This window comes from Aegilops tauschii, chromosome 7, assembly GCF_002575655.3.
Source record: "Aegilops tauschii subsp. strangulata cultivar AL8/78 chromosome 7, Aet v6.0, whole genome shotgun sequence".
In the NCBI taxonomy this organism is placed as follows: Eukaryota; Viridiplantae; Streptophyta; class Magnoliopsida; order Poales; family Poaceae; genus Aegilops; species Aegilops tauschii.
The window spans coordinates 204,663,521-204,691,405 of record NC_053041.3 but is presented as its reverse complement, the minus strand read 5'-3'; the positions used below and the strand labels follow the sequence as shown (position 1 = coordinate 204,691,405).

General features: G+C 44.6%; 1 protein-coding gene and 1 long non-coding RNA gene across 2 annotated transcripts; both read right to left on the bottom strand.

The window, feature by feature from the left end:
- Positions 1 to 11,200: 11,200 nt before the first annotated feature.
- On the bottom strand, positions 11,201 to 12,818 carry LOC141027037 (uncharacterized; the record flags this gene model as incomplete). The annotated part of the gene is made up of 3 exons (XM_073503956.1): positions 11,201 to 11,942; positions 12,037 to 12,353; positions 12,444 to 12,818. Coding segments are annotated over 2 exons (591 nt in total), but the record flags the coding sequence as incomplete, so codon positions are not given.
- Positions 12,819 to 18,710: 5,892 nt separating this feature from the next.
- Positions 18,711 to 21,359, bottom strand: LOC141027741 (uncharacterized). Its single transcript, XR_012189598.1, has 3 exons — positions 20,993 to 21,359; positions 19,203 to 19,345; positions 18,711 to 18,789 (listed from the first exon to the last, which is right to left on the bottom strand). It is a non-coding gene; the product is annotated as an uncharacterized lncRNA (long non-coding RNA).
- Between the last annotated feature and the right edge of the window lie 6,526 nt (positions 21,360 to 27,885).

The following is a 27,885-nucleotide window of genomic DNA, read 5'->3' as shown; positions in this document are numbered from 1 at the left end:
TCCAATCATGTCTATGCTCAACGCAAACACCAAATAACAATTATTTAGGTTTAACACCAATCTCGATGGTAGAGGGAGCATGTGATGCTTGATCACATCAACCTTGGAAACACTTCCAACACATATCGTCATGTCACCTTCGGCTAGTCTCCGTTTATTCCGTAGCTTTTTATTTCGAGTTACTAACACTTAGCAACCCAACCGGTATTATAATGTATATCCAATATACTTCTATCGGCCTTGCCAGCCTTCTCATCTACCAAGTATCTAGGGTAGTTCTGCTTCAGTGACCGTTCCCCTTATTTCAGAAGCACTTAGTCTCGGGTTTGGGTTCAACCTTGGATTTCTTCACTAGAGCAGCAACTGATTTGCCGTTTCATGAAGTATCCCTTTTTTGCCCTTGCCCTTCTTGAAACTAGTGGTTTTACTAACCATCAACAATTGATGCTCCTATTTGATTTCTACTTTTGCGGTGTCGCGAATAGCTCAAGGATCATCATATCTATCCCTGATATGTTATAGTTCATCACAAAGCTCTAGCAGCTTGGTGGCAGTGACTTTGGAGAACCATCACTATCTCATCTGGAAGATTAACTCCCACTCGATTCAAGTGATTGTAGTACTCATACAATCTGAGCACATGCTCAATGATTGAGCTTTTCTCCTTAGTTTGCAGGCTTAAGAAACTTGTCACAGGTCTCATACCTCTTGACGTGGGCACTAGCCTGAAATCCCAATTTCAGTCCTTGGAACATCTCATATGTTCTGCGATGTTTCAAAACGTCTTTGGTGCCTGAATTCTAAACCATTTAGCATTACGCACTGAACTATCATGTAGTCATCAAAACGTGTATGTCAGATGTTCGCAACATCCACAACCGACGCTCGAGGTTCAGCACACTGAGCGGTGCATTAAGGACATAATCCTTCTGTGCAGCAATGAGGACAATCCTCAGTTTACGGACCCAGTCTGCATAATTGCTACTGTCAACTCTCAACTAAATTTTCTCTAGGAACATATCTAAAATAGTACAACCAAAGCATGAGCTACGACATAATTTGCAAAGACCTTTTGACTATGTTCATGATAATTAAGTTCATCTAATCAAATTATTTAATGAACTCCCACTCATCGATGAACATCTTCATGTTGATCGTATCCACTATACGACTCATGTTCGACCTTTCGGTCTCTTGTGTTCCGAGGCCATGTCTGTATATGCTAGGCTCGTCAAGTCAACCTTAGTGTTTTTCATGTGTAAATCTGGCTTACACACGTTGTATGCGAACGTTAAAATCTATCACACCCGATCATCACGTGGTGCTTCGAAACAACGAACTTTCGCAACGGTGCACAGTTAGGGGGAACACTTTCTTGAAATTTTATGAGGGATCATCTTATTTATGCTACCATCGTTCTAAGCAAATAAGATGTAAAAACATGATAAACATCACATGCAATCAAATAGTGACATGATATGGCTAATATCATTTTGCTCCTTTTGATCTCCATCTTCGGGGCGCCATGATCATCATCGTCACCGGCATGACACCATGATCTCCATCATCATGATCTCCATCATAGTGTATCCATGAAGTTGTCTCGCCAACTGTTACTTCTACTACTATGGATAACGGTTAGCAATAAAGTAAAGTAATTACATGGCGTTTTCATTGACACACAGGTCATACAATAAATTAAGACAACTCCTATGGCTCCTGCCGGTTGTCATACTCATCGACATGCAAGTTGTGATTCCTATTACAAGAACATGGACAATCTCATACATCACATATATCATTCATCACATCCTTTTGGCCATATCACATCACACGGCATATGCTGCAAGAACAAGTTAGACGTCCTCTAATTGTTGTTGCAAGTTTTTACGTGGCTGCTATAGGTTTCTAGCAAGAACGTTTCTTACCTACGCCAAAACCACAACGAGATATGCCAATTTATATTTACCCTTCATAAGGACCCTTTTCATCGAATCCGATCCGACTAAAGTGGGAGAGACAGACACCCGCTAGCCACCTTATGCAACTAGTGCATGTCAGTCGGTGGAACCTGTCTCACGTAAGCGTACGTGTAAGGTCGGTCCGGGCCGCTTCATCCCACGATGCCGCCGAATCAACATAAGACTAGTAACGGCAAGTAAATTGACAAAATCGACGCCCACAACAACTTGTGTTCTACTCGTACATAGAAACTACGCATAGACCTAGCTCATGATGCCACTGTTGGGGATTGCTGTAGAAATTAAAAAATTTCTACGCATCACCAAGATCAATCTATGGAGAGACTAGCAACGAGAGAGAGGGGAGTGCATCTTCATACCCTTGAAGATCACGATGCGGAAGCGTTACAAGAACGCGGATGGAGTCGTACTCGCAGCGATTCAGATCGCAGTTAATTCCGATCTAAGCGCCGAACAACGGCGCCTCCGCGTTCAACACACGTACAGCCCGGGGACGTCTCCTCCTTCTTGATCCAACAAGGGGAGAGGAGAAGTTGAGGGAGAGCTTCGGCAGCACGACGGCGTGGTGGTGGAGCTTGCAGTTCTCCGGCAGGGCTTCGCCAAGCACTACTACTACTACTACGGAGGTGTTGGGGAGGGAGAGGGCTACGCCAGGGGAAGGGGTGCGGCTCCCATGCGCCTCTCACTATATATATGGGTGGAGGGGGCTGGTTACTTGCCCTCCAAGTCCATTGGGGCGTTGGCAAAGGTGGGGGGAAGAAATCCCATCATTTCCCTTCCCCACCGATTGTTATCCCCCTTTTTTAGGGATCTTGATCTTATCCCTTCGGGATATGATCTTATTCCTTCTAAGGGGGGATCTTGGTGCGCCTTGACCAGGGGTGTGGGGCCTTGTCCCCACTACCCACGTTCATGTGGGTCCCCCATGCAGGTGGGCCCCACTCCGAAACCTTCTAGAACCTTCCCGGTACAATACCGAAAAATCCCAAACATTTTCCGATGGCCAAAATAGGACTTCCCATATATAAATCTTTACCTCCGGACCATTCCGGAACTCCTAGTGACGTCCGGGATCACATCCAGGACACCGAACAACATTCGGTAACTGCACACGAATTCCCATAACAACTCTAGTGTCACCGAACCTTAAGTGTGTAGACCGTACGGGTTCGGGAATCATGCAGACATGACCGAGACAGCTCTCTGGCCAATAACCAACAGCGGGATCTGGATACCCATGTTGGCTCCCACATGTTCCACGATGATCTCATCGGATGAACCACGATGTCGGGGATTCAATCAATCCTGTATACAATTCCCTTTGTCAATCGGTACGTTACTTGCCCGAGATTCGATCGTCGGTATCCCAATACCTCGTTCAATCTCGTTACCGGGAAGTCACTTTACTCGTTTCGTAATGCATGATCCCGCGACTAACTACTTAGTCACATTGAGCTCATTATGATGATGCATTACCGAGTGGGCCCAGAGATACCTCTACGTCATACGGAGCGACAAATCCCAGTCTCGATTCGTGCCAACCCAACTGACACTTTCAGATATACCTATAGTGTACCTTTATAGCCACCCAGTTACGTTGTGATGTTTGGCACACCCAAAGCATTCCTACGGTATCTAGGAGTTGCACAATCTCATGGTCTAAGGAAATGATACTTGACATTAGAAAAGCTTTAGCAGACAAACTACACGATCTTGTGCTATGCTCAGGATTGGATCTTGTCCATCACATCATTCTCCTAATGATGTGATCTCGTTATCAACGACATCCAATGTCCATGGTCAGGAAACCGTAACCATCTATTGATCAACGAGCTAGTCAACTAGAGGCTCACTAGGGACATGTTGTGGTCTATGTATTCACACATGTATTACGATTTCCGGATAACACAATTATAGCATGAACAATAGACCATTATCATGAACAAGTAAATACAATAATAACCATTTTATTATTGCCTCTAGGGCATATTTCCAACATTTATGTGCACTATATATTCTTCTGCCATGTTCTGAATAAATAATACCTTTCCACCTGTTAAGCAGGATATGTTGGATGCATAGTGAACGATCTGTATGTTACCAAGCGTACCAAATTTCACTAGAAGGACTTGAAGCATGTCATAAACTTTGTTGATAATCTGACAGAGATAGCACAACGTATGAACGCTGGATTTTGGATGGGATTAATTAGACCTTGTGCACACACTGAACAAGACCAATTGTGTGCACAAAACGCTGGTAAAAAGTCTTATTTTAATGTTGATGCTCATAAACTATATATATCTTCAACGATATGTTACAATTGTTTTTTATTCTACATGTCAACAAAAATTGCCCCCTGTAGCAGTTCCTGGATCGATTTCCCGGCGTGGTTGAATTACACTTGTGCCTGCTAATAACGCCAAAGTGATTGCAAGGTACTGCATTTCCCGCAGTAATGGAACCATTCAAATTAACAAGTTCTCGCTTCTCGTGGCAATGCATCCATATTGGAAAATTGGAGACACTGTTCTACTCATGATCTACCAAGGCACAGGAGGGCTCTTCCTTTTCATTGACGAGATGCCGAGTCACCGTGATCAAGCTACTTCCAGTGGATAGTTGTGGTTGTTGGCCCTCAGCCTCTTAAAATGTGCTAGCTGTTACTATATATGTTAAGTATGTACATATGGACCATATGGTTGTTGGCCCTTAGCCTCTTAAAATGTGATAGTTGTTACTATGTTAAGTATGTAGATATGGACCATATGGTTGTCAAAACCGTGTTACGAAGATCCTCCTTTTGTTGAATAGTGTAACCACTATATATATGTAACTCAAATGCTATTACCCAAGTTCATAAATTTTCATGGAAAGTATTAGTATCGTACACAGTTCATTGAGTTTAAGCGTGTGCCCGATGACCAGAAGGCATTTGCATATTAACTGTCCATATTGCAAATTCACACACATGTTAACATAAGGAAACGTATGTGTAATTTACTAATCATCGCACACGAGTACACGCAGACGCATCGTGTGCGATACTCCGCCACCGCAAGCAACTAGTTTGCATTTTTCAAAGTTTTTGTACACACAGAATCGCACACTAAGTAACTGCATTGACCGTCTGTGTTGTAATTTCTCATCGCAAACAGTTCATCCGAGTCGGCTGTTTGTCACGTATCACACACATCTTGTTTACACGACTCGTTTGTGTTCTTTTGGCTCATCGCAAACAGTTCATCCATGTGAACTATATGCCGCATATCACACACATCTTGTTAAGTTGAACCGTTTCTGTTGTGTTCCCTAATCAAAAACAGTTCGTCGGAGTTAACCGTATGCCGTATATCGCACACACATTGATATGGCTGCCCGTTTCTGTTGTTCTACCTCATCGCAAACAGTTCGAATGGATTAACCGTGTGTCCTGCATCGCACACACATTGTTATGGCTGCCCGTTTCTGTTGTTCTGCCTCATCGCAGACAGTTTGAATGGATTAACTGTGTGTCCTGCATCGCACACGCAACTAAAATCTGAACCGTGTTTGATGGCTCCGCCATTCAAACGTTTTGCACCTTTTTGACGGTTTTTTACACCACCGTTTGCGATTATTTCATCGCACATAGTTTCGGCAAAGGGTCTCTGATCGTAGTGTGGCGTTAGCAGTATCCTGCAGTAGTGCTTGCGTAGGCTTCGTCTAGTGGGTCAACAACGTCAACTTCGAAAGCTGTGATGGAATGCAGCCCATTTATTTAGTTTTTACAGCCCATTTTCATTTTGTTTGCCAATACATCTATTTCCTGTGCTTTGACTCAAAAAATAATCTATTTCCTGGGCTGGGTAAAAATAATAATAGCTGATTTACTATTTATGATAATTTACAGCGCATTAGATTATTTATTCGAATACACCGATTTGCTGGGCTGGGTGGAAAATGATATTGCGTACATGCAACCCATTTATCATTTTTGATAATTTACAAGCCATTTGATTTAGTAGAAATGGACCCATTTTTTGGGATGGGTGAAAAAACAATGATGGTCTGGACTGAGCATTTCGTATAAAAAATAATAATGAGATAGTAATATTATTAAAAAATTAAGTTGGGCTTGGTAATCTTATTATATAAAAAATGAACTGAGCTGTGCATTTTATTAAAAGAAACATAGGCTATGTTGCGCTTATTTTATGATCTTTTGTATAACTATGGGCCCAGTTGCATTGATGACGTTCAACGAAAAAGGCCTGTGTAGTACAGTACAACTTTACATGGCTACTCAGCCTACATACAACAACGCCTGAAAAGGCCCAAACAAGGCTTCTATACAACTTTTTGAAGTCACTAAGCTTAATTAATAACTTAAGAAAAAAGTTAGAGTACAATGGAACCTAACTAAAAGCTGTCACGAGCGAATAAATGATTCAACGGTCCCACTTGTGTGTGTGAGAGAGAGAGAGAGACCCATCGGTCGATGCTCGTAAATACATCTTTCAGCCATATGCATTGATGATGCTCAGTAAAAACTTATATAGTTGACACAATCATATAGAACATCATAGCACACTGAACTTGCATACAAAAATTTCACGCTGGCGGCACAATCAGGGTGGAAGCAGTGGATCGCTACGGGTAGGGCTATGTTGAAACCAATGAACTCGTACATAACCGTTCATCGTCTTTATCAATGACGGGGAAATATCTTGAATGTTGTGCAAAGAAAATAGACAGACAACACAATAAGTTCTACTAGCACATTAAGTTGACATACACCCCTTTCTAAAAAAAGTTCAGGTATAAAAATAGAACAGGTCAAAATCAAATGTACTGGCACATCAGTGCTTCACACCGATAGCTCAGATTTAACTAGTATCCGAGAAGATTCAATTGTTACCTCAAATTAGAGCACATCCAGGCAGCCATCCCTACCTCTTCTCCCAAAGAAGAAGTGGCCTCCTCCGCATGATGGAGTAGGCTCTGTGCTATCCATCGTTCCAAGCAACACGGGAAATTCTAACGTTGACTCCTGTAATGGACGTCGCCGACGGACCCTGGCACCAGCGGCGGCGGCAGGACTTCGATTGATGGATTGACCACTTCTTTGACATGCACGAACACTCGATACAGGTACATCCCCAACGCGGTCCACGGCGGCCTTGGTGGCGATGAATAGTACAATTCCGGTTCCTACACCGGTATCTCAACACCAATCACCTTCGGTATGGTGGACTGCTTCTTCATCCATGACATAACTGTTAGAGCCCAGCTGTCTGGAGGAACAAACATACTTACGAGCTCACCTCCTAGGTCGTTGATAAGCTCATTCATGGACTTGCTATTCCAAGCACATCGAGGCATGCCGTGGAAGGTAAGCTTTGTTAAAAACTCAAGCTCAGAGGGCACCGAGCCCCATCATGGGTGCCACTGATCAAAGCTCACCAGTGCGCCATCGCAGAAGAAATGCCGGGAAGATTCGAACACATGACTGTAGTCAAAAGTTGTCCGGAACCTGACGAAGAAATCAGCCGGTGGCAAACAGACTTCGACGGGCAAGTCACTTATTTGGATGCCATGCGCAATGCCAAGAGCTTTGACAAGGTCTCCCGGCGAGACGGGAGGCCGGTCGCCCTTGATGGTTACCATCAGGATTTGCCGGCAAACTGGTCGACAAGCATTGCCATGCCACTATTGAGCGACAACACGCAGCGCCTGAAGGCAGGGCGGAGCTCAGGATCTCCGGCTCGGAGATCCGCGTTGACCGGCGACATGATAGTGCGCTTGAGTACAGGGAGTACGGGAAGGGGATTTGGGGGAACTAGAGTAGGAATCGAGATTCGAGAGGTTGGGGATGGGTGGGAGATTGGGGATGAAAAGGTAGCATGAATTTCAAACATGCACCAATATGCTCTTGGTGTGCAAGCGCACGAAAACACCGGTGGCGCCCACATGTTGGCCTAAGAGTCCTTTTCCTTTATTTTTTTGAGCGCCCAGCCTGAGAGTCATAATTGACATGTTTGGCATTGTGTTACTACTCAGCCCATATTCAAGGACACCTCACTGGCCCAAACAAGTGTACATCATCGAAAAGACACTGAGCTCAAATTATAACTTGAAAAAAAGAGATATACTCTGAACACTTGAGAATGGTGATGCCCTCATTTAGCCCACCAGCAGTTCGACAATAAACAGTTCAAAACAATGATGTATACAACATTCAAACACTGACTAGTGACTACAACTGACATAAAAAACAAGCCATGATAGTTCATAAGAAGTCTTGCTACACCACCAAAACGCACCCATCTGCAGCGCTCAGACTCTCGTGATCCAGATGAGAATGACATTCTAAATAGAGGCAACTATTACATAGTAAGCGTGACATAGACGAGGATGACCAAATGACAAGGAGTATGCATAACAAAAGAGAGAACTACCCATCCAGAACAAGCAACAAAGACAACAAGTCATTCGAACAGGGATGATCCAACACCATCATAATTTGCAGCCCCGCTTTAGCCACTAGTGATTCGGAGACACCAGAACTCCACCCTTTCGATGCAACAACCCAATTACCTATCAACCTGAAGGCTTGAACCACATCACTGCCTCTCGGACTTGAGAAATCCAAGGATCAAAGTTAATCCAGATGCCTTTGTCATTCTCACCTTGTTTTGGCTGCAGGCTGTATCATAGAGAATCAGGGAGTCTGCTCCCGAAGTCCTAGGGCTCGCTGTGTAGACACAGTTTTCCCTAGCAAACAGAGCCTCTCTGCCATCAAGGTCCTTGATACATCTCCAACGTATCTACAATATTTGCTTGTTCCATGCTGTTATTTTATCATTATTGGATGTTTTACAATCATTTTATAGCACCTTTATATCATTTTTTGGGACTAACCTATTGACATAGTGCCCAGTGCCAGTTGCTATTTTTGCTTGTCTTTACTTCATAGAAAATCAATACGAAACAGAGTCCATACGCACCGAAACTTTTTGGAGATTTTTTCTGGACCAGAAGACATTTGATGGGCCAAAGAAGTACCAGACGGGGGCTCCGAGGGGAGCATAACCCACCAGGGCGCGCCCAGGTGGGTTGTCCCACCTCAATGACCTCCCGCACCGCCTCTTCGCCCTATAAATTCCCAAATATTCCAAAAACCCTAGGGGAGTCAATAGATTAGAAGTTCCGCCATAGTAAGCCTCTATAGCCACGAAAAACCAATCTAGACTCGTTCGGCCATCTCCATTGTCTCGGCGGCCACCATGATGAGTGATACGTCTCCAACGTATCAATAATTATTTATTGTTCCATGCTATTATATTATCTATTTTGGATGTTTTATATGCATTAATATGCTATTTTATATTATTTTTGGGACTAACCTATTAACCTAGAGCCCAATGCCAGTTCTTGTTTTTTTCCTTGTTTTAGAGTTTCACAGAAAAGGAATACCAAACGGAGTCCAAACTGAATAAAACTTTCGCATTGATTTTTATTGGGCCATAAGACATCGAGAGGACTTGGAGTGCAAGTCAGAGAAGTCACGAGGCGGCCCCAAGGACAGAGGGTACGCCCAGGGGGGTAGGGCGCGCCCCCACCTTGTGGCCCCCACGTGACTCCACCGACCTAGTTTCTTCGCCTATATATTCTCATATATCCCAAAACCAACAGAGAGATCCACAAAACACTTTTCCACCACTGCAACCTTCTGTACCGCCATAAGATCCCATCTAGGGACCTTTTCCAGCGCCCTACCGGAGGGGGATTCAATCACGAAGGGCTTCTACATCAACTCTATTGCCCTTCCGATGAAGCGTGAGTAGTTTACCACAGAACTACGGGTCCATAGCTAGTAGGTAGATGTCTTCTTCTCTCTTTTTGATTATCAATACCATGTTCTCCTCGATGTTCTTGGAGATCTATTCGATGTAATACTTTTTTGCAGTGTGTTTACAGAGATCCGATGAACTGTGGATTTATGATCAGCTTATCTATGAATATTATTTGAATCTTCTCTAAATTCTTATATGCATGATTTGATATCTTTGCAAGTCTCTTCTAACTATTGATTTGGTTTGGCCAACTAGATTGGTTTTTCTTGCAATGGAAGAAGTGCTTAGCTTTGGGTTCAATCTTGCGGTGTCCTTTCCCAGTGATAGTAGGGGAAGCAAGGCACGTATTGTATTGTTGCCATCGAGGATAAAAAGATGGGGTTTTCATCATATTGCTTGATTTAATTCCTCTACATCATGTCATCTTGCTTAATGCGTTACTCCATTCTTTATGAACTTAATACTCTAGATGCATGCTGGATAGCGGTCGATGTGTGGAGTAATAGTAGTAGATGCAGAATCGTTTCGGTCTACTTGACACAGACATCACTACTGGAATCAGACACTTTGCCATCCACCATGGCAGATGGCAAAGGCACGGACGGCGGATGGCAAACGGCTTTGCCATCTGCCAGCAGATGGCAAAGTTCCGGCTGAATAAACTCTGGTAAAGGCTTCTTTGCCGTCTGCTGGCAGATGGCAAAGAGCCTGTAGCCTTTGCCATCAGCTGGCCGATGGCAAAGCCTGAGGAACGGGGTTAGCCACGTTAGGAGGCTAACGGCGTGCTTTGCCATCAGCCAGCAGATGGCAAAGGCTGCAGGCTCTTTGCCATCCGCCAGCTGATGGCAATGGGTGCAGGCTCTTTGCCATCGGCCAGCTGATGGCAATGGGTGCAGGCTCTTTGCCATCGGCCAGCTGATGGCAAAGGCTGCAGGCTCTTTGCCATCGGCCAGCTGATGGCAAAGGCTGCAGGTTCTTTGCCATCCGCCAGCTGATGGCAAAGGATGCAGGCTCTTTGCCATCTGCTGGCGGATGGCAAAGAGAACAAATAGGCCAGATGAGCGCTACACAGGTTGCTGCCACGTGGCCTCTTTGCCATCTGCCAGCGGATGGCAAAGCTCTTTGCCATCAGCCAGCAGATGGCAAAGTGCCTATATTGCCTCATTTAATTTTGTTTTTTCTTATATCAATTCATTTTCATAGAAAATCAAACATAGATATATATATATATATATATATATATATATATATATATATATATATATATATATATATATGACCAATATAGCATATTCAACACATATTACCAATAGTCATGAACGCAAATATATCCAACACATGTTACCAATAGTAGCAAGTTTGATCCATACATATATATAGTTTCATCAATATTACACAGTTTCATAATAGGTAGCAAGTTTCACAAAGTCAAAACAAAAACTAAAGACAAGCACTCCATCAACCCAAGCTTCCGTGATCTGAAGCAAATCTACAAAATGGGAAAGAAGAAAGTTAGAAGAAGAAGACTAGAAGAAGAAGATTATTATGATGCAACTAAAATGTGAAGATTATTATGATGCAACTTATATCTGTAAAATAGGTCATTTTGGAGCTAAGTATGGTTATTATGTCATTTTTGAGCTAGCTAAGCATACTAAGTCATTTTGGTGTAAAAAATGCTAAGTAAGGTCATTTTGGAACTAATAAGTTTATTATGTCATTTTGGAGCTAGCTAAGCATATGAAGTCATTTCGGAACTAAAATATGTCATTTCGTAAGCATATTATATCATTCTAGAGCTAGCTAAGCATATTAAGTCATTTGGAGGAAAAAATGCTAAGTATAGGTCATTTTAGAGCTATCCTAGGTTAAATAGGTCAATTTTGAGCTAGCTAAGCATATTAAGTCATTTTGGAGGAAAAAATGCTAAGTATAGGTCATTTTAGAGCTATCCTAGGTTAAATAGGTCATTTTGGAGCTAATTAAGCAAAGCACTAGGCAAAACTTACCATCAACCCGTAGGTGAAGGATCGGGGTTCTTGCTCGTGGTAGTGGCAGACGGAGGAGGATCGGGGTTCTTGCTCGCGCCAATGGCAGATGTCGATGCTTGTCAGGAGTTATGCTGCACCAAATTGAAGATCATTTGCAATGTCTCGTTAGCATGATGCAACTCATTGTGAAGACTAATAAGTAATGTCCATTCAAATGAAACTCACCGTGTCCGCCGGAGCAATGACTGGCATCGGCGGAGGGGTCTGACCATTCTTCTCGCACATGGACTGCACATTTGGTTTTAACGAGTCAGTCATATTAGTTACTAATGAAAGGAACATTGCGTGCATGATTTAGCTAATATGCAGAAGAAACTTACCGTGAAGAGCTCGTATATGGCCCGGTTAGCCAAGTCGTTCCGGTTCCTCTCCTCCAAAAGCCTAGCCGTCCTCTCCTCAATCTCCCTCTCCCTCTCCGCCGCCTGCCTCCTTACCTCCGCCAGAAGCTCCTGGGTCTTTGCTCTCTCTTCCTCAATAGTAGCCTGCAACACCACTCCTCTTTAGCATTATAATCATCGTCGGCCGCACACATAATGTAATGGAGGAAAGGTATCTGATTCTGTATAACTAACCTTGATTTCGAGATCCATTGGCCGTGGACGAGGCCTTATCTCAGGATCGGAGCTCGTCTGGCGCCTCTTGATCTGCGGGAGAGTGCTAGTACAACGTATCAGTCCATCCCCAATGGCTAACAAGCCATGGTTCCGCCCGCCACCAGATATCATCACCAGCTCTGGATCAATAGGCTGGCTTGGGTTAATGTCCGGCCCTTTCCTCGCCTTCCCCTCATCTCTGTACCTCACGAGCTTGTTGTGGGAGGCGCGATTGGTGAAGTTCTTTGGATCATTGAGATCAGACTCAGAGAATGCCTTGGCCTTCTTATACGGGGCACTATGGGCCATGGCATAGAGGTCGAACAACTCTGGAACATCCGTCTTGTTGTGCCACGTCTAAAGGAGAGGAACAAAGTATTAGTTAAGGGCTCAAGCTAGCATGAAGACTGAATTTGCATGAATCATGAAGCAAACCACATACCCAATTATCCCCGTACTGATATAGGTTGACGCTGCCTTGATGGTGTGGCACACCGCTCATTTTGCCACGCCGATCCTTTGCATTGTTGTGGGTGGATAGCCATTGGGGAGAGCACCACTCATCCACCAACGCCTCCCAACAATCCAGGCTATCCACACACCATCTCGGGGGCACCTAAGTTAAGTAAGAGAAATTTGAGCGCTACGCCTACGAATCAAATCAAGAAAACTAAATACAAGGCCTTAAGAATAGGTAATTACCTTCATGTACTTCTCCTTACTCAGATACTTTGTGCGGCACTTCGACTTGGACATCCTAATACCAATCGAGGCGAAGTAGTCTCGAGTAGCCTGCGTCCGAGCCCCGTTCCGCCAGTTTTGAAGTAGCCGCCTCCACTCGGCTTCGATAACCCGAGCCGCGGCCTCCTCCTGTCCCTCAGCACACCTCTAAAAGGTCTGCAATCAAACAAGAAAACACGGATTAGTACAATCACTAGGGTTGCCAATCGAACAAGAAAACACAACGTAGACGAGAGAGGAAAAATTACCCAAAACGTTTGGATCACAACGTCGGCCACCGTGTGGCACTCGACACCGCCGATCCTCTTCCCCGGCGGGGCCGGGGCAGCCAAGTAGTGCTCCCAGGTCATTCCTAGCTCTGGAACCTGGCCCTCACCGGGCAACGTGACCCACCCCGGGAAGCTGTGGCGACAAATCACACCAAGGACTGTGTTGGGCCTGCGGACACCACGACCGTGTTTCCAAGACCTGCAGTATGATAAGACTAACGCATTAGATATTCGAAGAAATGTGAAGGCAAAAGGTTAAAAAAGAGTAAATGCACTTACTTCTCCCCATCAGGCGTAATCAACCACCTCTGGTCAGGGGTCACCAGGGTGGGCGGGAGCTTTGTACCACCACGCTGGTAGACATTGCCCCCCTCAACCAGCTCACTCTCACTATAGCTATCAGAACTATAGCCACCCTCGTCACCATCAGCATGGCCACTCGACTCCGGCCAGTCCCCCAATCGGTTTGGCTACGACGTAGCCTGATCCAGAGTCTCGTGGGACGAAGCCTTTGGGACCGGAGTCTCGTGGGGCGAAGGCTCGTCGGCCCGAGGCTCGTGGACCGGGGTCCGAGACGGGTCCACCTCAGGCGGCTCCATCTCAGACGGAGCAGTCCTATGGTTAGGTGAATCAGCTGAGGGTGGCGGCGAGGAAGGCGTAGTGGCAGCCTTCCTACCTCTCCCGCCACCACGTCCACCTCTACTAGCCTTCTCCTTCTTCTTCCCCCCGACCTCTCCCGGCCAAAGAAGAAGCGACCGCCGGTGGTGTCTGCATACTGAGATCTAGCGCTCTCCGGAGGGTCTGGGGTGGAATGGAACTACCCGTCCCACCACGCGCCGAGGAAGGAGCCCCGGAGCGCTCTCGACCCGCGCCCACCATCTGTCAACACCTGCAATGACAAAGAGTAAACAAAATTAGTACAACATAAAAAAAGAATACCTGACATGAATAATAATATGTATATAATTTAAGTGTATCATCATCATGAACATAAAAAAATGGAATACCTAACATGAACTATAATATTAATCTTCATCGTCTATATATGCTTCGGGGTCAATAAATGCATCATCATCATCACTATCAGTAATGACGTGCTCATCATCATCATCAATAAATGCATCAACATGTGGAAGGCCTCCTTTACGTAATCGGTCAAGCATTGACAGGTCATCCGCAGCAGTAACCTCTTCTTGTTCCGGCTCTTCATGTTCCGGCTCTTCTTGTTCCGGCTCATGCTCGGATTCACTGTCGCTGTCTACTTCAATGTTCTGGGGTGAAGTAGAGCGGTTCTTGAAACGTTTTTTGGAAAGACGTGTTTCTTGGAAGAACTCTCCTTCATATGTGTCTGGGTTAATGTGAGGTTCATAATCCTCTTCATTGGGGGGAGGTAGTCTAACATGTGGCGGCACTTCATAAACGACATCCCAACCATTGAGATTTGGATCACTTTGGCAGGCCCACGGTAGATAGAAAACTTGGGTTGCCTGTTGAGCCGTAATATAGACATCGGGAACATCCAAATGGGTGCTTTGTTTGATTTCGACTAGCCCTAGATGTTCATGAGTCCTTCTAGTCTCCTTTGGCTGGAACCAATAACATTTGAAGACTACGACGTTCGGTGGGTTTGCACCATAGAATAGAAGTTCATAAATTGCTTCAACTCTTCCATAATACTCGGTATCTCCTTCGCCGATAGCAGAGACACAACAATTTGTAGACTTTCGGTCGGCCATAGATAGCTCTTTACCATAGGTACGAAAGCGATACCTGTTGATGTCGTATTTGTCAAATGAACGGACCTTATAGTCAAAACCATTAGCGACTTGTCTCAATTCGGCGTCCATAGACTCTGAACTAGCCTACAAGTTTAATACAAAATGATTGTTGCATTAGCCAGAAAATAGACGAAGAAATGAAATGGTCTAATGGAATTACCGTTTGTTTGAACCAAGAGATGAAACCGGGATAGCCGCGTCCATGCATTGCCAGAAGCTCATACTCTTCGACGGAATCCTTTTGGATCACCGCTCCATACGAGAATTTGGCGGCGTATCGACTGTATCAAATATCCGGGAATAAGAGCAGTTCAAAGGAATTAGAGGTTGCGAAACAATGTACCAAGAACTTACTCGATGTACGGCCGCACTTCTGTTAGATTGTTCAAGATATACAACGTAATGGTTCACCATTCGTCGACATCCAACAATAAGGGAGTATAAGCACCGGCTGGTGCGAGCTTCCCTTTGAATAGGCTGAGGTTGGACCCACCCTTTTTAGGGTCGCCAGCATTGTACCGAGGCTTCGGATTATGCAAATGATGATTTTTGGCTTCGTAGTGTGCTGTCACGAAGTTTTCCGCCTCCTCAGTAATGAATGCCTCGGCCATCGATGCTTCAATTCGACGTTTATTTGTACATTTTGCTCGAAGTGTCTTCTACATCCTCTCAGTTCGTAGCACCAACGATTCTGCACGGCCCCCCCAATCGTGCCTCGGTCGGGTGATGCAAAATCAAATGCTGCATTGGATTAAAGAAGCCTGGTGGAAAGATCTTCTCTAACTTGCAGATCAACTCCGGCGCCAACTCTTCCAGTTCTTCTAGCAAGCCAGGTGATAGTTCTTTCGCACAAAGAACACGGAAGAAATAGCTCAGCTCTGCCAATACTAGCCATTCATCCTCAGGGATAAAGCCACGCAACATCACCGGCATTACCCGCTCAAGCCATATGTGCCAATCATGACTCTTGAGACCAAATATTTTCAATTTTTCAAGGCTCGCTCCCCTCTTTAGATTCGCTGCATACCCATCGGGGAACATCAACTCCTTTTTCACCCACAGGATAATTTCCCTCATATCTGGCCTTCCAAGATTGAACCATGCCTTTGGCTTCGCCCAGTTCTTCTTTCCTTTCGTTTGTCGCATGTTTTGTAGCGGTCTATCACATAGAGCCTCCTGATCGACTCTAGCCTTAGGATTATCCTTTGTTTTCCCCTCTATGCCGAACAATGTACCAAAGAGGGCCTCGCCGACATTCTTTTCAGTGTGCATCACGTTGATGTTGTGTGGGCAAAGGAGGTCTTTGAAGTAAGGCAGATCCCACAAGCATGTCTTGTGAGTCCAGGCGTGTTCTGAATTATACCCCTTGAAATACCCTGGACGCTCTGGATCTGGCTCGAGAGCGTTTAACTGATCTAGGGTCTGTTGGCCTGTCAACGCAGGTGGTGCAGAGTTTTTGACAACTCTACCTTTGATGAAGTTCTTCTTGTCTTTTCTGAACTTATGACGAGGATCCAGGAACTGTCTATGCATGCCGAAGCAAGAAAACTTGCCACCCGCCTGCAACCGACGAAACTCAAGAGCTGCCTTGCATGTGGGGCATGGGAACCTACCATGCACACACCAGCCAACGAATAGCGCATACGCCGGCAAGTCATGCATCGAGTACATGTACCACACACGCATTAGGAAGTTTTTTTTATAGCGGCGTCGTATGTCTTGAGCCCATTATCCCAAGCTTCTTGCAATTCATCCTTAAGCGGCTGCATGTACACATTCATACTCTTCCCCGGATAGTTGGGCCCCGGAATTATCAACGTTAGGAAAATGTTCTTTCTTTGCATAATCTGTCCGGGAGGGAGATTGAGTGGAATGACAAATACAGGCCAACAGCTGTATTGGGCTGCCATCATACCAAACACGTTGAACCCATCCGTGCTTACGGCGATTCGAGGATGCCTTGGATCTGCCGCTTTAGCATGAGGTATTGCATCGAAGCGCTTCCACGCAAAACCGTCTGATGTGTGTACCAACATCGGCTCCCCATCTGCATCCAGTTCGGTTCTTTTGCCCAATTTGTGCCATTTCATCTGTCTGGCCGTCTCTTCGACCATGAAAAGACGTTGAAGTCTTTGTATGATTGGCATATACCGAAGAACATTAACTGGAATTTTTGTCTGACTCTTCTCACCCATACCGTTGTCTACCACAACATACCTGGAAGACTGGCAAACGGGACAATACTTCAAGTCCGCATACTCAAGCCTAAATAAGGCACATCCTTTCTCACAGGCATCTATCTTCTCATAGGGCATCTTAAGTACACGGAGGATTTTGTCCGACTGGTACAGGTTTGCAGGCATTCCATGGCCTTTGGGTAGAAAGCGTCCAAATAGTGTCATCATCGCGTCGTAGCATTCTCTGCCCAAGTTGAATTGAGCCTTTAGAGCCATTACTTGTGCGATGGCATCCAGCTGACAAAGCTCGGTGTGCTCGTGGAGAGGACGTTTTGAAGACTCCAACATATCATTGAAGGCCTTTGCAGATTCCTCCATCTCATCATCCGAATCCCGAGCATCATCAAAGTCTTCCACCATGTCTTCCATCCAGGTACCATGCTCGTCGGTGCGACGACGGCCCTCCTCAGCTCTGGCACGTTGGGCAGACTCACCATGAAATGTCCAGACCGTATAATTAGGCGTAAAACCCCACTTCTGCAGGTGTTTGATCATTTCAAACTCTGACCTCTTATGATAGTTGTCGCACTCGACACAGGGGCACCAGGTTTGTCTCTGTCCATTTGCAAATGCGACTCTCACAAACCCCTTGGTTTTTGTTATCCATGGGTCATGTCTTTCTGACTAGTGTGACCAGTGTACATCCACGCACGATCACTCATCTTGCCTAGCTACTGGACACACAACAAATATATACATAATTCAGCAAACCATATTCATCAGTTAATAGAGTTTGTCAGTTTTATTACGTCCATGCAACCTAGACGCTAATAGGTAAAGATAGGTCCTAATCCCACCCGAGTATGTGTAGATTGGGTTCGTTTTCCCATGCTCTACTCAGGATCCGACGCAAAATTTCGGCAGCACCTCCCCACTGTTCTCCTGATACACGTCTCCGCAATAAGCAAAGAGGATGTGTACCCGGAGAACAACAGGGAGGCGCTGATGAAATTCTGCATCGGATCCGGAGCAGAGCATATGGGAAAACGAACCCAATCTACACATACTCGGGCTGTCAATGGATAATGTTGGACAATTTGAAAGAATCGCGGTTATAAATATGCAAATGCATGCATATTTATAGATGTAACCCTTTCAAACGGGAGACGCATAGTGGTCACGCATACTGATGATTCAATCTACCTACAGCTAGCATGTTTCATCGGCATGAAGACTGGAACATAACAAATGATTGGGGGAGGAGGAGATGTCATTTGTGCTCACCCACGAACACCGGGGCGGAGCTCGTTGAACGCACGGGGAGGTCGTTGAACACCAGACCCTCGCAGCGACGAAACAACTGCACATTTAAATCCACCCGATCAACACAAATATATATGATGTTTTTCATAACAAAATCGGAAAATATATGACCTAACTCATAATTCATAAATATATGAACCTGTCGGCCTCTGGAAGGCCGAAAAGCACCTTTTCAGTCAACAGGAAGCCGAAGAGGTGTCGGGGGTCGGGGGTGTCGTGTCTGGGTGTCGTGGTGTCAAAGGGACAATGATAAATTCTATCCGGCAAAAGTGGACTGTAAAGAAAAGCCTGGTACATAATCCTCAAAACATCTATAAGCATATCCTAAATCTTGGCTGCATGCATGTGTTTTTTGGAAGTCTAAGAAGAAGAAAAAACTAACATGCCTTTTGGCTGTACAATGTGATTTTTTCCAGTAGGGGTATAAGCGAGAACTCATAGACATCTTACCTTGGGCAAGAAGTGCTCAAGCGAGGAAACGACAGTGACCAAGGCTGGATCAAGCCCAATCTCCTCCTTTGCCTCCCTTAATGATGTTGCTGCATCATCAGCATCACCCTCCTCTGCCTTTCCTCCGGGCAATGCAACCTCCCCTGCAAATCTCAAGTGGAGAAAACAAAATTAGATAGGGTTTATCCAGCTCGTGTCTAGGTTGGTATCTATTTGTGAACCTGATTGTTCAAATATAAAAGCTAAGGCAAGCCAAACCAGCACTAAACAGAAAAAGCTGGGTTAAAAATCCTCTTAAAATTAATAGGCCAGCCTCTTAAAATTTCTTTCTCAAATAGATTGCTTCTTCACATGGGATAGTGCAACAAGCTGGAAAAGAAGAAATATCCAGTCTTCAGGTATGCTTGTCAAAGGTTGATACCAATTTTCATAGTTGATTCTGTAGTAAATGTCCTCTACATGGTAAAGAGACTTGTGCTTGAAGTTCAGACTGAAAGTACCAAACATTCTGCAAATATTATGTACCAAATTTCAGACTTGTGCTTGGACATCTGAAAGTACTCTATTGAGTAAAATTTCAGACTTTTAGACTTGTGCTTGGACAGTCTGGAAGTACTTGAGCTTGTACCAAATTTCATACTTTCAGACTGACAGTCTGAAAGGTAATATTAACAAAGACGACAGTCTGAAATTACTTGTGCTTGTACCAAAATTCAGACTTCCAGACTTGTGCTTGGACAGTCTGAAAGTGCCAAATTTCAGACTAGTGCTTGGACAGTGTGAAAGTCTGAAAGTACCATATGTTGTGCTTGTACATGTCATCTACGACATACATAATATTAGTACTTTCAAACTTCTTCGGCGTAAAGAGTACTTCCAGTACATAATATTATTTAGAAAATCATTTTTTTTCAACTCTTACTTCAAACTGGAAGCACAATTCTGTAGCATATCAAGTTTATTTAAGAGTACATAATATTTTGGCATATATATCTGAAAGTACCCTTGCTTTAAAATGCTTTGAGCATATGTTGTATCCTCTAGGATAAGATTCAAAAAATTGGATCTTTGGAAATGATATGAATGGCATGTAGATGATATATTTTAATCATGAGTAACAGTACCTTGGATGCTTACAATGATTTTTTGGGCAAAGGCGAGCAGTACAGTAGCTAACCCACTAGTAACACAGTATGTTATACATACATACAGAGAGCTAAATGAAATTACTAAAGGACAGAACATCCATCAATCTAACTGAATAGATATATTACTAGTATATATGCTTATTCTAACGAAAAAAGCACATGTGATAAATGTGAACTATAGTGCAAAAACTTAGTTTAGTATGTACTGACACTTTATGTGGTGTTGATTAGCCATAACAGAAAATATAATGTTTGCCTCAAAATTTGGACAGGACAACTAGTTCATGCTCATCTGGGATATGCTTGCTTTCAATTTGAGAGGAATAACAAGGATATCTCTTTCTATCCATGCACAGAAAAAAATTGTAACTGGACAAGCTTGTTCTAGTTTGCTATACTAGATTTTCGAGCAGTTCTGTATTGTGAAACTTCATCCTCTTCTTAGATATTGTACATGAGAACAAACTAATTTCATCTACCTGTTAAAGCACCTGCATGTGAAGTGCTTGTTGGCACAAGACTATAATTCGTTACACTTGTATGTGCCACTTCACTGTTTTCTGAGGGTTCACTATATATTTGTCCAGCAATGCTATTGAACATGTACAGGGAGAGGTGGTCGGGCAGCAAAGAGGGCATCACCTTCGCAAAATCGGAAGAGGTGGTCGGGGAGGCAGAGAATCGACACAGCCGCCGGGTTCTTCGGCAGAAGACGGCGAGCAGCACGGGGATGACTTGTCGGGGACGGAGGAGCCGGTCGGTGATGGCGGCAGACGAGGGCGGTGATGTGTGGTCGGGGACGGAGGAGACGGTCTGCGACGGCGGCGGACGAAGGCGAGCAGGGCGGGGATGGCTTCACAGCATGGACGAGCGGCGGCTGCCGGCGCTGAAGGTGCAGTCCGCCATGGCTGCTGCGTGCGGCGGCTAGGGTTGGGGGAAGGGGAAAGAGCCTCGAGGGTTGGGGGAGGGGGCGGCGCCGCGGCCTGGAACGGTGGAGGGGCGGGCTGCGGTGGCGGGGAGGGGCGGGCTGCAGTGGCGGGGAGGGGCGGGCCGGTGGCGGTGCAGGGCGGCGTCGGGAACGCGGGGCTGGGGCGCGGTGCAGTGGTGGCTGGGAGAGGTGGGGTGAGAGAGAGGGGTGGGGCCGGGCTGGGAGAGAGAGAGGGGGGTGGGGCCGGGCTGGGAGAGAGGGGAGGAGATTTTTTTTGTGAAAAAAAGAGGGGAGGAGGTAGTCCCACTTCCTTGCCATCAGCCAACGGATGGCAAAGGCCCACATCTTTGCCATCAGCCAATAGACGGCAAAGCCCCACCTCTTTGCCATCAGCCAGCTGATGGCAAAGAACCTTTGCCTTCGGCTGGCAGATGGCAAAGAGGTGGGGCTAGTGGGCCGTTACAGCTCCGTCATCCACTGGGCCCCACCCACTTCTTTGCCATCTGCCAGCAGACGGAAAAGATTCTTTTCCATCTGCTGGCAGATGGCAAAGAACTGGCTGATGGCAACCAGGTTCTTTGCCATCTGTCAGTTCTTTGCCGTCTGTTTTTATAAGCAGATGGCAAAGACGTTCTTTGCCATCCGCTGGCAGGCGGCAAAGAAATGACTGATGGCAATTTCTCTGTTTGCAGTAGTGCATGATGCCTATATTCATGATCATTGCCTTAGATATCGTCATAATTTTGCGCTTTTCTATCAATTGCTCGGCAGTAATTTGTTCACCCACTGTAATATTTTCTATCTTGGGAGAAGCCTCCAGTGAAACATATCGCCCCCGGGTCCATTATATAAGTTTCCGATCTACTATTTTGCAATCTTTTACTTTCCAATCTATAAACCAAAAATACCAAAAAAATTACTTTACCGTTTATCTATCTCCATTAGATCTCACTTTTGCAAGTAGCTCTGAAGGGATTGACAACCCCTTTATCGCGTTGGGTGCAAGTTGTTTGATTGTTTGTGCAGGTATTCAATGACTTGTGCGTTGTCTCCTACTGGATTTATACCTTGGTTCTCAAACTGAGGGAAATACTTATCTCTACTTTGCTGCATCACCCTTTCCTCTTCAAGGGAAAAACCACTAACATGCCTTTTGGCTGTACATGTGATTTTTTCCAGTAGGGGTATAAGCGAGAACTCATAGACATCTTACCTTGGGCAAGAAGTGCTCAAGCGAGGAAACGACAGTGACCAAGGCTGGATCAAGCCCAATCTCCTCCTTTGCCTCCCTTAATGATGTTGCTGCATCATCAGCATCACCCTCCTCTGCCTTTCCTCCGGGCAATGCAACCTCCCCTGCAAATCTCAAGTGGAGAAAACAAAATTAGATAGGGTTTATCCAGCTCGTGTCTAGGTTGGTATCTATTTGTGAACCTGATTGTTCAAATATAAAAGCTAAGGCAAGCCAAACCAGCACTAAACAGAAAAAGCTGGGTTAAAAATCCTCTTAAAATTAATAGGCCAGCCTCTTAAAATTTCTTTCTCAAATAGATTGCTTCTTCACATGGGATAGTGCAACAAGCTGGAAAAGAAGAAATATCCAGTCTTCAGGTATGCTTGTCAAAGGTTGATACCAATTTTCATAGTTGATTCTGTAGTAAATGTCCTCTACATGGTAAGGAGACTTGTGCTTGAAGTTCAGACTGAAAGTACCAAACATTCTGCAAATATTATGTACCAAATTTCAGACTTGTGCTTGGACAGTCTGAAAGTACTCTATTGAGTAAAATTTCAGACTTTTAGACTTGTGCTTGGACAGTCTGGAAGTACTTGAGCTTGTACCAAATTTCATACTTTCAGACTGACAGTCTGAAAGGTAATATTAACAAAGACGACAGTCTGAAATTACTTGTGCTTGTACCAAAATTCAGACTTCCAGACTTGTGCTTGGACAGTCTGAAAGTGCCAAATTTCAGACTAGTGCTTGGACAGTGTGAAAGTCTGAAAGTACCATATGTTGTGCTTGTACATGTCATCTACGACATACATAATATTAGTACTTTCAAACTTCTTCGGCGTAAAGAGTACTTCCAGTACATAATATTATTTAGAAAATCATTTTTTTTCAACTCTTACTGCAAACTGGAAGCACAATTCTGTAGCATATCAAGTTTATTTAAGAGTACATAATATTTTGGCATATATATCTGAAAGTACCCTTGCTTTAAAATGCTTTGAGCATATGTTGTATCCTCTAGGATAAGATTCAAAAAAATTGGATCTTTGGAAATGATATGAATGGCATGTAGATGATATATTTTAATCATGAGTAACAGTACCTTGGATGCTTACAATGATTTTTTGGGCAAAGGCGAGCAGTACAGTAGCTAACCCACTAGCAACACAGTATGTTATACATACATACAGAGAGCTAAATGAAATTACTAAAGGACAGAACATCCATCAATCTAACTGAATAGATATATTACTAGTATATATGCTTATTCTAACGAAAAAAGCACATGTGATAAATGTGAACTATAGTGCAAAAACTTAGTTTAGTATGTACTGACACTTTATGTGGTGTTGATTAGCCATAACAGAAAACATAATGTTTGCCTCAAAATTTGGACATGACAACTAGTTCATGCTCATCTGGGATATGCTTGCTTTCAATTTGAGAGGAATAACAAGGATATCTCTTTGTATCCATGCACAGAAAAAATTGTAACTGGACAAGCTTGTTCTAGTTTGCTATACTAGATTTTCGAGCAGTTCTGTATTGTGAAACTTCATCCTCTTCTTAGATATTGTACATGAGAACAAACTAATTTCATCTACCTGTTAAATCACCTGGATGTGAAGTGCTTGTTGGCACAAGACTATAATTCGTTACACTTGTATGTGCCACTTCACTGTTTTCTGAGGGTTCACTATATATTTGTCCAGCAATGCTATTGAACATGTACAGGGAGAGGTGGTCGGGCAGCAAAGAGGGCATCACCTTCGCAAAATCGGAAGAGGTGGTCGGGGAGGCAGAGAATCGACACAGCCGCCGGGTTCTTCGGCGGAAGACGGCGAGCAGCACGGGGATGACTTGTCGGGGACGGAGGAGCCGGTCGGTGATGGCGGCAGACGAGGGCGGGGATGTGTGGTCGGGGACGGAGGAGACGGTCTGCGACGGCGGCGGACGAAGGCGAGCAGGGCGGGGATGGCTTCACAGCATGGACGAGCGGCGGCTGCCGGCGCTGAAGGTGCAGTCCGCCATGGCTGCTGCGTGCGGCGGCTAGGGTTGGGGGAAGGGGAAAGAGCCTCGAGGGTTGCGGGAGGGGGCGGTGCCGCGGCCTGGAACGGTGGAGGGCGGGCTGCGGTGGCGGGGAGGGGCGGGCTGCAGTGGCGGGGAGGGGCGGGCCGGTGGCGGTGCAGGGCGGCGTCGGGAACGCGGGGCTGGGGCGCGGTGCAGTGGTGGCTGGGAGAGGTGGGGAGAGAGAGAGGGGTGGGGCCGGGCTGGGAGAGAGAGAGGGGGGTGGGGCCGGGCTGGGAGAGAGGGGAGGAGATTGTTTTGTGAAAAAAAGAGGGGAGGAGATAGTCCCACTTCTTTGCCATCAGCCAACGGATGGCAAAGGCCCACATCTTTGCCATCAGCCAACAGACGGCAAAGCCCCACCTCTTTGCCATCAGCCAGCTGATGGCAAAGAACCTTTGCCTTCGGCTGGCAGATGGCAAAGAGGTGGGGCTAGTGGGCCGTTATAGCTCCGTCATCCACTGGGCCCCACCCACTTCTTTGCCATCTGCCAGCAGACGGAAAAGGTTCTTTTCCATCTGCTGGCAGATGGCAAAGAACTGGCTGATGGCAACCAGGTTCTTTGCCATCTGTCAGTTCTTTGCCGTCTGTTTTTGTAAGCATATGGCAAAGACGTTCTTTGCCATCCGCTGGCAGGCGGCAAAGAAATGACTGATGGCAAATTCTCTGTTTGCAGTAGTGCATGATGCCTATATTCATGATCATTGCCTTAGATATCGTCATAATTTTGCGCTTTTCTATCAATTGCTCGGCAGTAATTTGTTCACCCACTGTAATATTTTCTATCTTGGGAGAAGCCTCCAGTGAAACCTATCGCCCCCGGGTCTATTTTCCATTATATAAGTTTCCGATCTACTATTTTGCAATCTTTTACTTTCCAATCTATAAACCAAAAATACCAAAAAAATTTACTTTACCGTTTATCTATCTCCATTAGGTCTCACTTTTGCAAGTAGTTGTGAAGGGATTGACAACCCCTTTATCGCATTGGGTGCAAGTTGTTTGATTGTTTGTGCAGGTATTCAATGACTTGTGCGTTGTCTCCTACTTGATTTATACCTTGGTTCTCAAACTGAGGGAAATACTTATCTCTACTTTGCTGCATCACCCTTTCCTCTTCAAGGGAAAAACCAATGCAAGCTCAAGAAGTAGCAGGAAGAATTTCTGGCACCGTTGCCGGGGAGATCTACGACAAGTCAAGACATACCAAGTACCCATCATAAACTCCCATCTATTGCATTACATTATTCGACATTCGCCTCTCATTTTCCTCTCCCCCACTTCTAAAATGATTGTTGAAAAGATTTGCCTTTTCTTTGCCTCTCTTCCGTTCGTCTTCTTCTCTTGCTTTTTGTGTGCTGGTGTGTTGGATTGCTTGCTTTGTCACGATGACTCAAGAGACTACCAAATTGTGTGTCTTTTCCAACACCGATAATAATGATTTTATTAGTACTCCGATTGCTCGCGCTACTAATGTGGAATCTTGTGAAATTAATGCCGCTTTGCTGAATATTGTTATGAAAGTTCAATTTTTCGGCCTTCCCAATGAAGATGCCGCATCCCATCTAAGCGATTTCGTTAATTTGTGTGATATGCAAAAGGAAAAAGATGCGGATAATGATATTGTTAAATTGAAGCTATTTCCGTTCTCGCTTAGAGATCGTGCCAAAACTTGGTTTTCATCTTTGCCTAAAATAGTATTGATTCATGGAATAAGTGTAAAGATGCTTTTATTTCCAAGTATTTTCCTCCCGCAAAAATCATCTCCCTTAGGAATGATATATTAATTTTAAGCAACTTGATCATGAACATGTTGCACAATCTTGGGAGAGGATGAAATTGATGATACGAAATTGCCCTACTCATGGTTTGAATTTGTGGATGATTATACAATTTTTTTATGCCGTATTGAATTTTGCTTCTAGAAAACTTTTATATTCGGCCGCGGGAGGTACTTTTATGGAAATTACTTTAGGAGAAGATACTAAAATCCTAGATAATATTATGGTTAATTATTCCCAATGGCATACCAAAAGATCTTCCACTCGTAAAAAGTGCATGCGATTGAAGAGATTAATGTTTTGAGTGGAAAGATGGATGAGCTTATGAAATTATTTGCTAGCAAGAGTGCTCCTATTGATCCTAATGATCAGCCTTTGTCTACTTTGATTGAGAATAATAATGAATCTATGGATGTGAAGTTTGTTGGTAGGAACAATTTTGGTAATAACGCGTATAGAGGTAATTTTAATCCTAGGCCGTTTCCTAGTAATTACTCTAATAATTATGGTAATTCCTACAACAATTATTATGGAAATTATAATAAGGTGCCCTCTGATTTTGAGAACAGTGTTAAGGAATTTAAGAGTTCGCAAAAGAACTTCAATGCTTTGATTGAAGAAAAATTGCTTAAGATTGATGATTTGGCTAGGAACGTGGATATAATTTCGCTTGATGTTGATTCTTTGAAACTTAGATCCATTCCACCCAAGCCCACAGGTCAAATTTTGGAAATTTCTCCGAAACTCTTCGCCCGCACATATCCAGCTTTGCCGACTCGAGGTTTCCGGATCCTCTCCTCATAGCCAGCGACCCCCTGCCGTTGGTCTCCGTCGCCGTCAACGGGAATCTTTGCCGCCGTTGTCACCGTAGCGAGTTCACTGCCAAGTTAGGGTATGAACTCGACCACTATGTGCAATCTTTACATCTAATTCCTGCACTTAGGTCAATCCCATGATTCTTACCACGTATGAGATTGTTCTATCCAGCAAAAACTTCCTTTAGATTAGTTTTGATTAAAAAATTTAGGGTTAGGTTTCCGCCGAACTCATCTCAGACCGACCGAGTTGTAGAAATCAGTCTCACCGATTTGTCTAGGCCATTGCACTTGTGATTTTTGGTCTGACCGGAACTTAGAAATCGGTGTGACCGAGTTTGACTCTCAGTGAAACCCTAGCAATCTCGGAGTCACCGAACTGTGTCTCGGCCTGACCGATTCCACTAGTTTAGACTCTAATATTGCTTCGGTGTCACCGAGTTTAACAAATCGGTAGCTCCGAAATGCTTTCTGTAGAAAACTAAAACTAATTTTTGACTCAATTGTTTTGCAAAATCTCCGCACTTTGTGATGCTCATCCACTCTATCTCAACTATATCTATTCACAGGGTCAGCTTTCAGGTCAGTTTGCAGTTTCAGCCATGTCAGATCAAAGTGACAGCCAGAACAAGTCTGAGGAACAGGTCAACTTGAGTGAGGGCACTAGTCCCTCTGGAAGCTATGATGATGGTAGCAGAAGCACCCCA